Genomic DNA, 19,025 nt, shown 5'->3' on the forward strand with positions numbered 1-19,025 from the left:
GATAAACCAAGATGGTGGAAAAATTCTATTTAGGAATTTTTCCTCCACATCATTCGAGCTAGTTAGGCTCTGATTTAGGTATGATTGCAGCCATGCTTTTGCTTTTCCCACTAAAGAGAAAGGAAAAAGTCTCAAATATGCAGCTTCTTCACTTCCTTGAAAGATACCAATTGTGCCACACAACTCGTAAAATGTAGAGAGGTGAGTGTGTGGGTCTTTATGGTTAAGTCCTGAAAATGGATTGACACCCACAAGACTAAGGAATGTTGGCTTCATCGCAATTAACCCAGTGGTTAGGACCACAATACTAGAGAAATGCCTTAGTCTCTGCTAGATCGCATAGTCACCAAGGGTTGTCCTTGGCATATTTGCTCCTTCTTCTCCCATCTTTGACTGGTCGGGAGGTGGTTGATCAGATTGAGATTCAAGTTGAGGTTGAAAAGGTCCCACTTGCTCTTCTCCTTGTTTATCTTCTTCTTGTTGTCTTCTTCTTCTTGCTGCAAGTCTCCTTTTATTGATTGATCTCTTTATTTCTGGATAGAAAACAAAAGGTTCAGCCGAGTTATGACCTCACATACAAGAACAAACACTTCACAAGGAAATTAGCACAAGGATAATTAAGTCAACAAACAATATCTATACAAAAAGTAATTGAATAAATTTTAATAAGGATAAAATAAAAATTACTAAGTATCTAGCACACTCCCCAGCAACAGTGCCAGAAAACATATTAAGGAATCAGTTAAAGTGAAATCAGCCAATAGGAGAAAAAGTTTGATTTACCAAAACTCATGAAAATAACACTTGAGTTAATAATCTAATCTCTAATCAAATAATCTAATTAAATGGCAATCAAATCAAACCAAATTTAACCAATAAATAGTGTTATATGAAGAGAAAAATTTGACTTAAATAATCAAGAATTAAAAGTAAACTAATCAAGTACACTAGAACCAACAAGTTGACATCATAATAGTCAAATTTTCCACATTTAGCATGATTTTTAGGAATTACTTTCCACAAGGATTTAGCTGAATTAAGGAGAGATTTCAAAAGTAAAGTTGCTTGACTTGAACCGTCCTAATTGATTTTAATGTCCTTATCCCATAAAAGTATTAAGGTATTTTGTAAGTGTACCAAGTTTTCGATGTAGTATAAAAAATTGTTATATTCACAGAGAGTGTTGATACACAAGCAATTTCAGTTATCCCAATTAAAATTAACAATCCTAAATATTCACAAATTTATAACTACAATTCATTTGGCTTTGATTGGTTGGATTTATAAAAATTTAGCAAGATGACAAAATGTAAATTTACTATGATAATAAAGAGCAGGGATCACTAACTTCATATTTTAGTTATAATATAGTTTGAACAAATACCACAGTCTTATGATGCACTCCCATTATATTCACTCGTTGGATTCCTCTCACCTGAGATTCTAAAATATGTTTATTAAATGATAATTCCCTGCCTAAACAACAAATAACCGAGCATTAATATCAAGACTTGTTAAGCATATAATAGATTAACATCTATTCCTAGAATCTTAACCTATTGTGTGAGTTTATCCCAGCCGGGTCCTAAGGTAGTTTCCCGACTCACCCTAACTTCCCAAATCACGAATCATTCCTCGTAAGGTAGAAACAAGCATTAATATCAAGATAAACACACCTAACGCATGGAAAATGAACAACTATATTAATGAACTAAAATACTTATAAAGTTAAGATTATATCCAATCTCCTATGAAGTTCTAGACACTCATAGTGTCCAAACAACCCTCTTAGATCTACCCAATCCCCTCTCTTGTTTTTGGGCTCTTCAAATTTAGGGCATTTAATGAATTCCTGCTTGAGCGAGAACCACACAGAGGCACCTTCCAATCCTAGTTGATCTTGCCCATGCTAGATCTCTCCTCGCTCAGGTGAGCTTCTTATTCAAGCGAGAATGCGACAGAATGCAGCTCCTGCAGCTTGACGTCCTTGCTTAGGCAATCCATAGCTTGCTCAGGTGACCCAAAGCTTGGTCAAGCGAGATTTGCTGACTTTGAAGACTTTACTTCTCTTCTTTTCAATATTCATTCCATCAAGCGTTGCCCCTTGAGGACTTTTGTAGGCCATATAAAAGAATTTTCAAATAATTTCAAGATGATTTATAATTTTGAGATAATTAGAATTGTTTTTATGCTGTTTTCTGTCTTAGAAAACTTTTAAAATCACAAGAATTTTTTTCAGAAGGTCAAGACACATGATTTTCTTATTATGGAGTTATTGAATTTATTTTAAATTTAAATGACATTTTGAATGTATTTTTAAAGACTTTAGTAAAAGAGTTTAAAGGAAAATGACTTTAAAATGGAAGTAACTAGGAAATTGAATTTTTGAATCCACGAACACTTTGGGAACCTTTGGACTATATGAAGTACATAAAGTTGACTACAATATTAGAATAAATTTGGAAGATTAAACTTTTAAATAAGAAAATATTAAAGGAATATTTTTTTACCATATTGAGACTTGGATAATGACTTAGAAGCAAGGGAAAAATATGTTGAATAACCTAAAATTCACAAAGTTTTGATAAAAGGACTTTTTTTGCAAATAATCAAAAGTTTAGAGGTTAAACTATAATTTCTATAAATTATAGAGATTGTTTTCAAAAATTCACAAAGGTATTTTATTTAGATATCAGTTTGTATTAGGAGTAATTTTTTTTATTGATTTACTAAGTTGTTGATAGATAGAAGGAGTTGTGACTCGAAGAAGAAAATTGGGTCATGTGCAAGACTCTATAAGTGTTTAAATTATTATTATAATATTTTTTGAAAGGTAGACATATAAAGGAAAATATTCTCACTGATTTCATCATTTTTTAATTTAAAATGAGTAAAATATGAATTTTTTAACCCACTGTTATGTGAAAAATAAAATCATGTAACTTCTAGAGGAAGTTTGTTCTTAGTAGAGAGACTTGTGAGCCTCATATCTAAACATGTATTTTTCTTGAAAATAGATATACAATAGGATCACAACTCCATTGATTTCGACATATTTAGATTTAAAATGAATAAGTTACAACTTTTTCAAGAATCTGTTACTGAAATGAGATAATATGTGACCTGCAGACAAAAAGTAAGTCTTGAACTAGAATCTATAAGAGTTTATTTTGTGACAGTGTTTTTGTATGATAATAAATACTTATAGGAACATAACTTCATTGATTTCATAATTTTTGACAGCATAATGAATTATTTATGAATTTGTCAATATGTTGGATTCTGAAAATGACATTCTAGAAATAGTGATGAATCCATATTTTGACTGATATTTTAGCATAATTCTAACACAAATGATAAGAAAAATATATAAAGAAAGCAGAAAAACATAGAAAAAGAGAAGGAATTGAATTTTGTTTACATATGTAGTTATTTTAGCAATTGTGAAATTTTTGCTTAGGAATTAAGTTTTTAATCTTGTTTTTGTAGGAATAAATTGAGCAAGGATCATATTCATGGAAGTTTGATGACAAGGAAGAGGAAAGAAGCAAATCTGGACTCCAAAAACTCAAGAATAAGAAATTACAGACTGGGCGTGATCACTATTGTCAGTGAAAGTGATCACTTCAGAGCTCAAAGAAGAAGTGAAGCCTGGGCGTTACCACTTTTATTATTAAAAGTGATAGTTCCAGAGAGGCAAAATATCAGGAAAGCTTTGCGTAACCACTATTGTCATCAAAAGTGATCGTTCCAGAGAATCTTCAACTTGGCGAGCTGTGCGTAGTCACTTTTATCAGAAAAAGTGTTAACGCGCAACCAAAAACTCTCTGCGTAACTACTATTTCTCATAAAAGTGATGACGTGAAAATCTGGGAAATTTTATAAATACCAGAAACGATCCGGAAAAAAGGGATTCTGTTCATTTTCAGTTTTTTTAGTTAGTTTCTGGTTAGAGGAAGTGAGAGAGAGGAGTGGGGATTCAGATCTTGGAGCTTCACGAAGAGGAATTGGAGTGGAGCAAGCTTCCATGGCGTTTCTGAGTTTCTTCTTCTCTTCTTCTCTTTCTTTTTCTTCTTCTGCTACCATGGCTGTGTAATTCGTTCATAGTTAGGGATTGTAGATCTGAAATGAACATGTTGAATTGATTTGGATCTGGATTTCAAGCTTTGGAATAGATTGAGTGATTGATTCTGAACTTCACGTGGAAATTGAATGGAAATTTGATTAACTAAATTCAGAGGAACCTTTGTCAATGGAAATTGAATTTGTTCTTCAGATCTGAACCAATCACCGAGATTTTAGTTTTCTTAGGGATAAGGAACTTTGATCTTGCAATCTTTTGGTTTCTTACGCTTAAAGCAACATTGAATTGAATTAGATCTAAGGAATTAGAATGGTTTAATTGAATGTTAGGTTCACTGAGTTAAGGAATTAACCTCTGAATAGTATAATGTGAAACTGATTGTCATTCTTTCCAATTGCTTGTTAATTCAGAACTTTATTGATTAAACATTGGAGTTTTGGTGAAGCAATTCCCTAGCTATGGTTTCTCCCTCTGTTATCACATAACTGTGTGTTCATTGTTTTGTTTTCTGCAAGTTCATTTTACTTTTAATTGTTCCAGTTTGCTGTTATTAGATGTTACCACTCTCTTTACAATTTCGAAAAAGCTTAAATGGTTATAATTCTATGAAGTGATACTTGAATCTAAATTCCCTGTGGAGACGATATTTGGATCTTAAATTTACTCATTACTTGCTGCAATCCTAGTGCACTTGCTAGTGTAGATTGCTAACAACAAATAGCAAAGAGAAACTAGGTTGAATGTTACTCTATGTGGGTGAACGATTTATACTTGCATTTTTTGTATAAAAATAGACATATAAATAAAGAAAACAATGGTGATTTCATGATTTTAGATTTATATTGAATGCAAAATTAATGCTGAAAATATACCTATTGTTCCTAGGCAGAACATGAGCTTTAATATTAGGGTAGGAAGTTGGAGTCATATGAGCAATTACTATCATTTACAATTTTTATATGGGGTTTTCTAACCTGTGCAACCTTGCACAGGATAAACACCAATAAATGCACTACTTAACCAATCTGTATTAATTGTTTTATTATGATTTTTCTAAAAAAAATATTTTTACTCTGCCCTCATTGGTTAAGTGGTGCATTTATTGGGGTTTATTAAAAAATCTATTTTTATATTGTTCTCATAATTATGCAAAGTACTGTTAGAGTTTAGATTCCTTTTTCTATGTTTTGTGCAACAGTTTACCTAAGCCTTCATGTTGATCTCTTTTAGATAGACTAGAAGATTAGATAAGAATAAACTATTTGAAAGAAATATAGGCAAATTATAAGTTCTTAGGACCTTTCACTAAACCTTCATTTTTCTTTGGTTTATAATATACTTAAATAATCTATAAATTTTAAGAGGTCTGTATAATATTTTCTACTGTTGAATAATAGAAATAAAATATCTTTTATAAAAAGTTTGACAAAAAAAAAATCATTTTGATAGTAAAATATTAGAATAATCCAATATCACATTTATTTTAATAAAAATATAAAATATTTAAATAAAAATAAAAATATATATGTTTAGTATATTTTGAATTAGTTTTATTAAAAAATATATAAAAATAATAGCAAATAATTAATTAAAAAATTTTATTTTCTCTCTCTCACGTACTCTACGGATTTACCCACTTTTTAGCATTTTGTATTTTTTTGGATTTTTCCCTAACCCATTTCACCAACACATTTTCTCCCTAATAAAGTAATGATATATACTTATATAACTTCACGTAAGTGATAATGCTATTCCTTGTGGATACTCACCGCGTACTATATCTGTTATTATCCTTACTAAATCTTTTGTTTAAGGCCTTTCAAAATTATCGATAAAAATACCTATATAAATTATTATCATTGTAATTATTTATAATTAAATATTATTATTATTAAGACTAAATATTTTTAAAAAAATAAAATTATCATCTTTTTGTACTTTTTTTTCTTAATCGATAATTATATTGTTTATCTTATTATTTGACATTTATATTTTATTAATTTTAATTAAAATATATTGTTTATTATTTAATATTGTAAACATTAAAATTAAAATAAAATCAATGGCTTTTTTGCCATAATAAAATAAAATCAAAATTACATATCCTATAATAAAAAGAATTACACAAATGTCTTATTTAGCATTTAAAAGAAGACGATTTAAATTGATTTCTTTTGAAAATGAAAAATGATTTGAATCGATTTCAATTTATTGTGCCCTGTGTCATATTTGTTTATACAGAAGTCGATTTTAATCAATTGTGGTTACTTTTTTTACTGTGTGAAAGTCGATTTAAATCGACTTCAGTGTAGAGAAAAAGTCAACTTGAATCGACTTCAGTGTAGAGAGGAAGTCGACTTGAATCGACTTTAGTGTAAAGGAAAAGTAGATTTGAATCGACTTTAGTGCAAAGAGAAAATCAACTTAAATCGATTTTAGTGCAAAGCGGAAGTTAACTTGAATCGACTCCAGTATAAGATAAATCGACTTGAATCAACTTTAATGACAGAGGCCATAGGCCTGACTTGACCTTTTTAATAAACAAATAAGGCTTAGACTTTTTTTACAACTTGTTTAAATAAATTAGTCACGCCTGAGCTGTTTACAAAGCATGTTAAGCCTAACAGGTTGATATATATATATATATATATATATATATATATATATATATATATATAATATTAAAAATAACGTTGTCAAAACATGTTTAAATAATAAAGTTATTTAATAATATTTTTAATCTATTATTATTAATATATTATGTTTTAATTCTTTTTATTTATAATTATATTAAATAAAATTATATCCTATAAAAATTAAAAATATTTATACACGATTACACTTTTAAAAAAAAATTATTTAATAATAAATTATCATATTTGTTACATTTAAACAAGTTAAAGAGTAGTTAAGTCTTTGAACAGGAAAAAGACGTAATTAAAGTTAAGTCTTTGAACAGGAAAAAGACGTAATTAAAACTAAACGAAATAAAATTTACAAATGAAATAATAATATTATATTAATATATATTTTTATATTCTTAATTTTATTATTATTAATATTTAATTATTTAATTAATATATTATGTTTAATTATTTTTCTTTATAATAAATAGAAATTATTTAAATATGAATTATATTTTATTCGAAACTAAAATTTTATAAAAAATAATAAAATAAAAAAGTAAAAAATTAATATACAATATATATATATATATATATATATATATAATAGGATAATATAGTAAATAATATAAATAATATAATTTTAAATAAATTATATATAATAATACTTTTTGTTACTTATTATGTATTTTATTTTTATTGGTATAATTTTTTTGAGTAAATTACCTACAAAAGATTTTAGGTATCAGGTCCACAGCACACAGCCACATACCTAAATATAAGTATGTCAAATTTTAAATAATTATTTTTAATAAATTTGACATTGATGTAGATGGATTTTTTCATAAAAATATAGTTGTAACCAAGTCATAACATCAACATTTAACATGAAAGGTGGATTTAATTAACATTATTAAAATGTATAAAGTTCATTAAAATAAATAAATAAATTACTACAATATGAATTAATAATTAAAAATTTTGAAATATAATTAACACTCATTAAATTTAAATTTATTCTAATTCACTAAGTTACATTTTAAATGTTTACTTGCCTAAAACTATAATTGTTTACTTTATTGTAATAAATAGTAAAAATCTTAATATAAAATACACTAACAGTTCTATAACTTACACTTGATTAAATATGTAACAAACATTTATATAATATATGTAACAATCATTTTAATTAAACAACTAAATATTTAATGATAGATTAAATTAAAAAATTCAGATAAAATTAAATAATTTTTTTAAACATTTACACGACAGTTTACTTATAATATGATCAAGAAAATTAAGTCAATTTAAATTATTATTCATCTCCATTATAGTTGTACTGTATTTTTTTTTTCCTTTCTTTTCGTTGATTCTTCTCAAAGATGTTTATCCTTCCAAGGTCATGGCGGATAGGTAGCATATCTCTCTCTCCACCAAAGTCGATTCAAGTCGACTTTTCTTTTACACTGAAGTCGATTCAAGTCGACTTTTCCTCTACACTAAAGTCGATTTAAATCGACTTTCACAAAAAAAAAAAAAAAAAAAGCAACCACAATCAATTAAAATTGACTTCTGTAGAAACAAATATGCACAACAAACTAAAATTGATTCAAATCGTTTTCTATTTTAAAAAAAAATCAATTTAAATCGTTTTCTTTTAAATGCTAAACAGGACATTTATATAATTTTAATTTTATTTTATTTTATTATGGTAAAAAAGCCAAAATCAACATACCAATCATAAATGTTAGTTATCTATACACATAATATTTATAAAATAATATCAACAAATAAACTTAAAATTAATAAAATATTACTTAACATCAATTATATCTCAACAAAATTAAATAAATTGACTTTAATATTAATAAAAAAATAAATGAAATCGATTATAAGAATTTAGTAAATGATTTTGCATCTTAAAAAATTTAAAAGAAATTTACAAATAAAATAACCAATAATTTTAATGTATTATATAATTTAAAAAGACCTTAAAAATTTACTTTAGGCTTACACATTAGTTAGACCGGCCATATTTACCGTTTAAAATTTAAGTTTTATTTAATATAGTGTGTATTTATTCAGTTTCAGTATTAAAATGTAATTAGAATAAAAAAATGCATAATCTAGATAATAATAAAACTTAATGATATATAATAGGTTTAATCCATCTCTTAAAGTTATGCTTAGTCTATCTATATATTTTATCAACTCAAAATTTTATTAAATAATATAAAATGAATATAACAAAAGTGCAACGTAGGATTAATTTATATAAACTAATAAAAAACTATAAAATATTAAAATAAAGTAAAATAAATATAATAAAAATATTTTTATTTTTTTAAAATTTCTTGCACATTATATATTTATTATCTATTAAATAATATTTTCTGATAAAAGATTTAATTTAAACAATTATAAAAGTTATATATAACTAAATTACATAAATTAAAAGTGCAATTGAACCTACATAATAAAAAAAATATTTTGATATAGAATTATATAAGAAATTTTAATACAATTATTTAAGGCTTAGCCTAAATTAGGGTTAGATTAGGTTATGTTAGAAATGATAAAATTACTTACAGTTATATATATGTACATGTAAAACTTTGTTATAAATAAAAAATTTTATATATGAATTTTACTAAACGATTTTTTCTATGGTTAAAGTAAATGTGATCCTAACTTTTTTTTTATTTATAATAATTTTGATATATGTTTGACTTAGTGTTATATTATTAATATTTTGTAATTTTTATATTTAAAGTATTTGTTCAATTATAACTTTTAAGATTTAAATCAAATTATTATTAATATTTTTTAAATAAATATTCATGGATATAGAGATTTGGGGCTTTTTTTTCATAAATAAATTTAAAAATATTAATTATTTCCTAAATGTCCTGAAAATAAAAAATTACACAAATATCTTAAAAGTTCATATAATAGAAGTTGATTTTAATCGAATTTCGTTAAAATTTTATAAACTTGTTATACAAAAGTTGATTTAAATTGAATTTTATTTTAGTTTTAAAAATTTTTACACAAAAATTAATTTTCATTGTAGATTTAATTTTTTTATACACAGAAATCGATTCTATTTTTGAAATTTTTTTAACATATAAATCGATTTAAATTAACTCCCATTCTATTTTTGAATTTTTTTGTTAAATAGAGGTTAATTTAAATTGATTTCCATTATGTTTTTTAAATTTATTTATACATAAGTTATTTTAATAGACTTTCACTCACACATGGATATTTTTAAAAAGGAGTTGACAGTGATTTAGATGGATATGTATTGTAAACTTTTGATTTGGTTTATGTAAAAGTTTTAATTATTAAAGCATGGTGGTTGAGGACTTTTAATTTTATGTACTTTTTCTTTTAATTTTATAGACTTTAGTTATTTTTAATTATTAAAGTATGGTAGTGTAAGACATTTAATTTTAATTGACTTTAAATTTTATATACTTTGAAATATTAATTATATATTTTAGCTTAGCTTGGTTAAATATATCAAAAGATGGTAGATAACAAGGCGATAGATAAAATGTATCAAAAGATGATAAGCATAAGGTGATAGATAACAATTTTTTTTTAAGAAAGTAGTTACATAAACTTAAAAATATTACTCTTAATGTAAGAAAAAATAAAGCGATAAACATATATACTACAATAAATTAAACTTAATAATATTAGTTTTACTACATAACATAGTGAATCAATTATGTTAGTTAGAAGATAGAGTATGTGAACATGTCCAATGTCCATTTGTTGTGACTGGTACCCCTACATAATTTACATAATTTTTTTTTGCTCAAATTAGTCTCATCCATTTGGATGCAAAATTTTAAGCAAAGTCCATTAAAATTAACTTTCATTATCACAAATTCAGAATAGAATAATAAACGTATTTAACAAGACAATTAGGTAATAAATATTTTAAATTAATTTATTTACATAGAAACCCTATATTTTGGCAAAATTTTAATTTATTATACTTTGATAATTAAAATTTTGACATAAATAAAATTAAAAATCTACTATACATATCTATCTAAATCATTATTAACTTCTTTCTAAAATATATCCATATGTGAGTGAATGTGGATTTAAATTGGCTTTTTTATAAACAAATTTTTAAATCAGAATAAAAGTCAATTTAAATCAACTTCTGTATAAAAAATAAAATTTAATTTAAAACAATTTTTGTGTAACAAATTTTTAAAATTTCAATAAAAGTAATCGATTTTCTATTATATGAACTTTTAAGATATCTATATAATTTTTTTTCTTTTCAAAACATTTAAGGAATAATTAATACTTTTTAATTTATATATAAAAAGTCAAGATTTGGAGCAAATATAACTGCAAGTAGCAAACACTTACTATTCATGTTTATTGTGTCTCGTTGATATCTCTAAATTAGACCTAGATTTTCTTAAAATATGTTTAGTTAAAAAAGACTAAACTTTGAGTAAGCTAAAAAGCCTTTGATACTTAACACGTCAACATATTTAAATAAATATGGATAAATATAAATGATGAAGGTAAACATAAAAATAATAATATTTTAATATTATATATTTATTTTATTTAAAAGCTTAAATTTATTGATTTATATTTAAATTTATATCAAATAAATAAGCGCTTTGAATTTAATTAATTAAAACAAGTTTAACTTTTAAAAAATTTAAATCAACTTATTTTTTTTTCGTTGCTAATTCTTTTAATTTCTAAATTCTAATGTAAGTTACATTATTATTTAAAAATTAATATTATATTTTAAAATTAATTGTATATTTGTTTTTATACTTTAATGCAGTCGTAATTTTAGTCCATTTAATTTTTAATTAAATTTTTATATTTTTAAATATTCAAATTAAATCTTTCATACCTTTGTAATATTTTGTATTTATTTTGTTGAATAAAATTTTGGATTAGAAAATTTAATTTAAATATTTAAAATATTAAAAATATTAAATTTTAAAAATTAAAAATAAAGGAGCAAAAATTATTAATATGTTTTAAGGATTAAAAGTGTAATTAAATTTATATTTTAAAATAAATTTTATTTTTAAAATTTTTACTTATAAGTGTTTCAAGGACACTGATAATCGAGATAACAGTAATTTTTTATCAATAATCTCATTATACTACATTAAAAATTATGATTTTTAAAATAATTTTCTTATAAATTTTTAAAAGTACTTATTAATATTGACTTATTTTTAATGGAATATCATATGCTAGATGATTATAGTATATTACTTGAGAAAAAAATTCTAACTTTTCATTTCGAACTATTTTTTCCACTCTTTTGTATATAATTACCTAAGTTATATTTATAATAAGGAATAGTTATGTGAAAATGCCGAGGATATCATGATTTTCACATTTATTAATAATAATTATAATTTTCAATAATAAAATTAAAAAATAAAAATAATGACTTTAAACAATTTCATTCACATAATCATTCTTCAAATGTTTAAACAATAGGGAGAGTAAACGAAGGGAAAATCGCTAGGGTTTATCTACATACGTGTCCCTTGCGTAGCAACATAACATTTGCTTACTCAAAATGGCACGCATTCCCATAATCCAAGTTGTATCATTACAAGCGCCCTTTACCACGTGGATATACCTCCTATGTTTCCTTCTCTGTTCTATTTAAGATGGTATAAATTAAAATGACAATTTTAAATATTTAAAATGAATAAAAACTAATTTTTAATACGAGAATATTATATAATTTAATTATTAATGAAAAATAAAATAAAATTTAAAATATTCTGACTTAAATTTAATATATTCAATCTAATATTAGTCCTTATAAGTCACGGCATTTTTTTCTTTTAAACAAGGAAAAAAAAGTAAAAAAAATTGGTTTAAATGTGATTAAATAAAATTTAAAATTATTAAAATATTTTTATTTGAAAAAAATAAAATAAAAATATTTTTCATTCATTTGATTCAAATTTTAATTTATTTTTTCCTTTAAAACAAACATAAAGAGCGAAAGAAAATAGAAAATTCATCAACTAGAAACAAACATAAAAATTGTTCGGTTATGTGGCAATTCATAATTGTAAGATAATATAAAAAAAGTATATTATCAATATATTTTAATTATATTTAAATTTTATAAAGATGAACATTAAATTACTTTAAAAGTAAATTTTGTAAGATAATGTAAAAAAATTATTATTAATTAGTTTTTTAAAATAATTAATTTATAAAATAAATAATTTAAATTAAAAAATAATGATTAATCATAAAAATATATTAAATGATGTATTGCGAGTATTTTTCAAACAAGAAGTTAAAAGTATTAAAACAAGAGTTTATTCATTTAGATTCAAAATAAATGAGCGAAAATAGTAATCAACGCGCCGAAACCCTCGAGTAGAAATCTTAGCCATTTTTTAGGAGACCAACAACATCGTTCTCATCGTGATTGCGTCCCCCTCTTGCGCCATACCCCATTTTTCTTCCTACATTTTTGTTTTATTACAGTCACCTTTTTTGAAATTCTTAATATTAATATTATAGTAATAATAATAATAATTTTTAAAAAAAGTACGTTAAAAATTATATTAAAATTTATGATAAATAAAAAATATTAATAACACATTTTAATAATTTTTTATTTACAATTTCTCAATATTGTCCTAATAATAATATAACAAAGAACAAATTATCTATCCTCCTATTCTTCCTCCAACTGTGAAAAGCTGAATAAATAGAAGCAATTTATGAAGTGAACAAATCCAATCTCTCTCGTATCCCTCTCAATCGGAATTGGCTTCCATTCGCAAATCACGAAACACAAAACCAAGATGGAGAAAGCGATCAACAGACAGAAGATTCTGCTTCACCATCTCAACCCTTCTTCATCAATTAATCCCAATGATTCATCCTCCCTCTATGTTAGTTTCGCTGCTTTTTCTGTTTTTCAATTTTCAACTTCGCTTCAGTACTATTCCTTTTTCATCGTTACCGCTTTTGACTAATCCCTCTTAATATTTTTTTTGGCGTTTGGGAAAATCACCCTTTTGACAATTTTGCCAGAATCAGTTCCCTTGATTGATTATTAGCTCTAAATTTTGTAAAAGTTTTGGTCTTGTATGTATTTATTTTCGTTTAACTGGTTGTTTGGCACGCGAGAGAAGTACCCTTTTGGCAATTTTGCCAGAATCTGTTGTCTTTATTGATTTTTAGCTCAAAATTTTGTAGAAATTTTAGTCTTGAATGTATGTATTTTTTTTATCGGTTTCTTGGCATGTGAGAAAAGTCTCCTTTTGATACTTATTTGCGAATTTGCTTTCTTGATTGATTTTAGCACAGATATTTATAGAACTTTTGATCTTTTATGCATTTTATGGTCGTTAGTGTTGGAATGAGGTGTTTGGCATGAGGGGGAAAAATTCCCAGTTGACTCTTTGGGTACAAATAGTTTTCTTAATTGATTGTTAGGCTTTGGCTACATATTTTTGTATTTTGTACTTGTGTGATGTGAATTGAACTGGTAATGATGGATTTTGTGTTTTATGTTGAACATTTGATCACTAGGCTTCTGCATGTTTGGCGGGAGATAGTGCTGCTTATCAAAGGACATCTTCATTTTGGGATGATGTCGTGATTGTGGCGTAAGTTCAACTCTTACTCAAATGAAGTATCTCATTTTAAATGCATTTTTTGTTTGATAATAGTCTTTGGCTATGAGCTACGAACATGTGTTTTTGAAGGATCTATAAATTTTTGTCTGAATGAATGATTATATATTTGCAGTGCATATCGGACTCCACTTTGCAAATCCAAACGTGGTGGTTTCAAAGACACTCTTGCTGATGATCTACTGGCTCCTGTTTTGAAGGTATTCTTCACTTTTTATTTGTAATTATTTTGCAATTTAAAATTTAAATAGTGAGAAATGGATAACTGCTTGATGTAAGCAATGATGGCCTGTGTACATTTAGTTTGTACAGTGGTTAATATTCTGCTCCGTTAATGTAATGAATATCCATCTACATTAATGTGATGGTGAGGTTTTTTTTTGTAGGCTGTCCTAGAGAAAACCAGCTTGAACCCTGGTGAAGTTGGTGACATTGTGGTGGGTACTGTATTGGCACCTGGATCTCAGAGAGCTAGTGAATGCCGAATGGCTGCATTTTATGCTGGCTTTCCTGGTATGTGTCTAGATAATTTGTGTTTGTGATTATGATAGATAAGTCTGGTTATTTATTTATACATGTGATTTTTTGTCCATCTAGAAACTGTGCCTGTTAGGACAGTTAATAGGCAATGTTCTTCTGGGCTCCAAGCTGTTGCTGATGTAGCTGCAGCTATAAAAGCTGGATTCTATGACATTGGTAAATGACGCATCAAATTGTTTTTTACTACTAACTTTTAGTATCTCTTATGTTTACCTTTAACTATTTTGTTTAGGTATTGGTGCTGGTTTGGAATCTATGACAAGTAATCCCATGGGATGGGAAGGATCAGTGAATCCTAAAGTATTTGTCCTCTTTCCTCATTCTGTCTCCTTTGCCCCAACATTGTTTTTATTTGTGGTTTCAGGAAATAAAACCTCTGAACTGGCTACAAGGTCTTGATTTTTACTTTGGTGTTGTGACAGGTAAAATTGTTTGAACAAGCCCAAAATTGTCTTCTTCCTATGGGGATTACCTCTGAAAATGTTGCACATCGCTTTGGGGTTTCAAGGAAGGAACAAGATCAGGCTGCAGTAAGTTGGATATATCTTTCCATGCAACATTTTGATCTATTTGTATTCTAAAAACTCCTAATCTTCTAACAATAATGTTGGTAGGTCGAGTCTCACAGGCGAGCTGCTGCTGCTACTGCTTCTGGCAAATTTAAAGATGAAATTATTCCAGTTTCCACCAAGGTATGTGCCATTACAGGGTATATTGAATTTTTCTTTGGGGTCTTGGGTGCTGGATATGAAATTTTCCCCCCCAGCAGATTGTGGACCCAAAAACAGGTGAGGAGAAATCTGTCACGATTTCTGTTGATGATGGAATTCGACCTAGCACAACATTGTCTGATCTAGGGAAGCTTAAACCTGTGTTCAAGAAAGATGGAAGCACTACTGCTGGTATAAGATCATGAAACTGTTGTTTGTTCCCTCAAATTCTTGTTAGTTATATACCTTTTCTAATCATTTATTGCCTGGTTTTTAGGTAATTCTAGCCAGGTGACTGATGGTGCAGCAGCTGTTCTGTTGATGAAAAGAAGTGTTGCAGTGCAAAAGGGGCTACCCATTCTTGGTGTATTCAGGTACATAATCTGTAAAATAGAAAAGCTTTTGTCCTTGGCAATATTTATATACTGATTTCAAATTGGCATGCCAGGTGCTCTATGAAGTAGGGAAGGGCTGATAGATCTACTTCCCCTTTTTAATCAAGTGGTTAAAAAGTTTATAAAATTGAAAATGAAATATACTTTGGCCAAATATTAAATCAGTGATAATTTGTCAGAATGATGTACTTTTTCTTGGTTTTTTATGGCTAAACAATGTACATTTATACTTCAACAGGTTTCTGATAAAAACTGTATTAGCTGATAAAAGATGAAAACAAGCTCCTTACAGCAGAGACAAATTTTTGAAATAGAAACAGTCAATTAAGAAGGAAAATATTGAAAACTAGAGACTCAAGAGTCCCAGCCTTAGAAACAGCCAACTCCTTACAACACCACTTTTCACTAATTTCCCTTTTCCCTCTACGTGTATTCCCCTCACTATTATCATTCCTTCCCCATTTTGTTAGAATTTTCTTCTTTCTCCTCCATCTCATTATTACTTCTTCCCCCTACATGAACTTTGGCCCGTTACCTGAAATTGGCCCTATTCCCTTGCATTGTTTGCTAATTTTCCTCCTATACTCCAAAATGCCCTGTTTGCATGTTGTTATTAACAATTTCATATATGATATCTCTAGTTCCTTCTTCTGCTTTGTGTATTTATACAGTTCTCAAGTCTTACTATGATTGTACCAATTTTTGTGCCAACTTTACCAGTGACTCTGTCACAAGTATTCACCTTAGAGGGCTTAATTCACCAAACGTGATATCACATAGCTCAAAATACATTAAAAATATAATTGCCAACAATTTTCTTTTTTGTCAACTATGTGATAGGACCATGTTCCATCTCATACTACATTTACCACTTTTCTACCTGTACTGACTAGATAGTATGTGAGATACAATTTTATGAAGCATGTTAGAGAAAAATTAAAAAGTTGCATGAGATTAGAATCCTAAATGTGAGATTCAATCCCTTTACAGTATTATCTGCGAAGACACCAACAATTAATGGAATTCAACTTGTGAAGCATGTCTTTCAGGAACTGCAATTTCATATTTATATATTTATCTTGATGAGTTGCATTACGTCCTAACAATCATAAATTATATTTTCACTGTACCTAAAATGTGAATTGATAAGTACCAAAAATAAAAATTATGCTTTATTTTGATCTGGAGAATGTGTTGGCTGTCATGTAGGACTTTCTCCGCAGTTGGTGTTGATCCTGCTATCATGGGCGTTGGCCCAGCTGCTGCAATTCCTGTTGCTGTGAAGGCTGCAGGTCTAGAGCTTGATGATATTGATCTTTTTGAAATAAATGAGGTATTTGACTAATGCGGTTGTTTATATTTTCCTTTTACTTTGTTTGAATATACTCAGTTTAAAAATTTGCTTGTGTTCAGGCATTTGCTTCCCAGTTTGTGTATTGCCGTAACAAGCTAGGGCTTGATCCAGAAAAGGTCAATGTTAATGGAGGTGCAATGGCAATTGGACATCCTCTGGGTGCAACAGGTACATACATGTTCACAACTTTATTCTTACATTCCAAAAGCAACACCACTTCTGATTACTAAAGCTTTTAGCTATTCTCATGTATAAACCACTGATACTTGTATCCCTTTAATTTGGGAAGCTTTCCATACCTATGCAAGCTGAAGTAGCCAATACTCATAAAGCAGAATTTACTGCTAAAGGCTTACCATGTGTAAAGTGGTCGGTGTGCTACTAATAGTTATTTTGCTCATAGTATATGATATATATAACTTTATGTTCAGGCAAAACTAATGTAACTTGCTTTGAAACTTCGATCCAAGATTCTTGAGAATTAAGATTTGAGCTTAAATATAAAATGATGTTAAAATAAAAATTAAATTAAATAATAATATAAAATACAATCATTCTCCACTTTGACCATATGGATTGGTAACAGCGCATCTGTGTACCCTACTGGGTATGACAAAATCTAAAAAGATTAGGGTACAGGTATTGCAAGATATATATATATATATATATTCTATAGAGATATAGAACATGATGAATACAAGCAATTAAATCACAAGATTACCTACCCTTCAGGTGAGTGTTGAGGGGTATGTACCTAGTGTACCTAAAATAAGTAGTGTCAGACACACAATGTGTACGATAACCATTTAGGACTTAAGAGTATTTGTTGAGATCCCAAGTCGATTACAGATATGGCCAAAGGAGAGTTTATGAAGGTTAAGACAATCTTCACCTTACGCCCAAAATCTCAAGAATATCAAGAAGGCATCATACATCCGGACCCTCTCTTGACTGGGACTCAACGTGGAACATTATTATTGTTACCTGTGCTTGTCAAATACCTAAATCCAGGGCATTCTTATTGTCTTCTAAGCATGTTTTTCAATTTTTTTTGGTAGGTGCTCGATGTGTAGCAACTCTGTTGCATGAGATGAAGAAACGTGGTAGGGACTGTCGATTTGGAGTTATATCCATGTGCATAGGTACACCTACTTTCTCACTTTATGGTCGTGGTTGCACACACTTAAATATCCATCATAAGAATCATGGTTTGGTTATTGTCAATTGTGAGCAGGTACTGGAATGGGAGCAGCTGCTGTTTTTGAGAGTGGTGATTGTGCTGATGAGCTACACAATGCCCGAAAAGTGGAGCATCTTCATTTATCCAAGGATGCTCGCTAGAACTAGTTACTTCATACTCACTTTGTTTGGTCATCCATTAAGAATTCAAAATAAAGCTTTGTTCTATGATAGTGAAAATGTCAATCACTGGTCAAGATTTTTATCCTTTTTATATTGTTCTATTCATATTAAACTTGCATTAGTTTGAGTTATTTTTGTCTTTGACCTTACCAGCAGAGACTGTTGAGTGGAAAATATTGTATCTAAGAAAAGACTTTTGAATAAGCATAATTACTAATAAAAGGTAGATAGATGTCAAAAATTTATATTGTATTCAAAACATACCTAC

General features: G+C 27.4%; 1 protein-coding gene across 3 annotated transcripts; it reads left to right on the forward strand.

The window, feature by feature from the left end:
- Positions 1-13,415: 13,415 nt before the first annotated feature.
- LOC113871050 (3-ketoacyl-CoA thiolase 2, peroxisomal) lies at positions 13,416-19,025 on the forward strand. 3 transcript variants are annotated; one of them, XM_027507749.1, is made up of 14 exons: positions 13,416-13,649; positions 14,293-14,369; positions 14,512-14,596; positions 14,783-14,909; positions 14,994-15,092; positions 15,169-15,236; positions 15,359-15,466; positions 15,551-15,628; positions 15,706-15,838; positions 15,924-16,020; positions 17,251-17,374; positions 17,455-17,563; positions 18,454-18,537; positions 18,630-19,025. In XM_027507749.1, the coding sequence occupies exons 1-14, from the start codon at positions 13,560-13,562 to the stop codon at positions 18,734-18,736; spliced, it is 1,386 nt and encodes a 461-aa protein (XP_027363550.1). In that variant the 5' UTR covers positions 13,416-13,559; the 3' UTR covers positions 18,737-19,025. The 3 variants fall into 3 exon arrangements, with proteins under 3 accessions (XP_027363550.1, XP_027363549.1, XP_027363552.1); XM_027507748.1 differs by having other exon boundaries at positions 13,416-13,670; positions 18,630-18,991; XM_027507751.1 differs by lacking the exon at positions 14,994-15,092 and having other exon boundaries at positions 18,630-18,992.

The sequence above is a fragment of the Abrus precatorius genome, unplaced genomic scaffold (genome assembly GCF_003935025.1).
Source record: "Abrus precatorius isolate BTA unplaced genomic scaffold, Abrus_2018 Scaffold7, whole genome shotgun sequence".
In the NCBI taxonomy this organism is placed as follows: Eukaryota; Viridiplantae; Streptophyta; class Magnoliopsida; order Fabales; family Fabaceae; genus Abrus; species Abrus precatorius.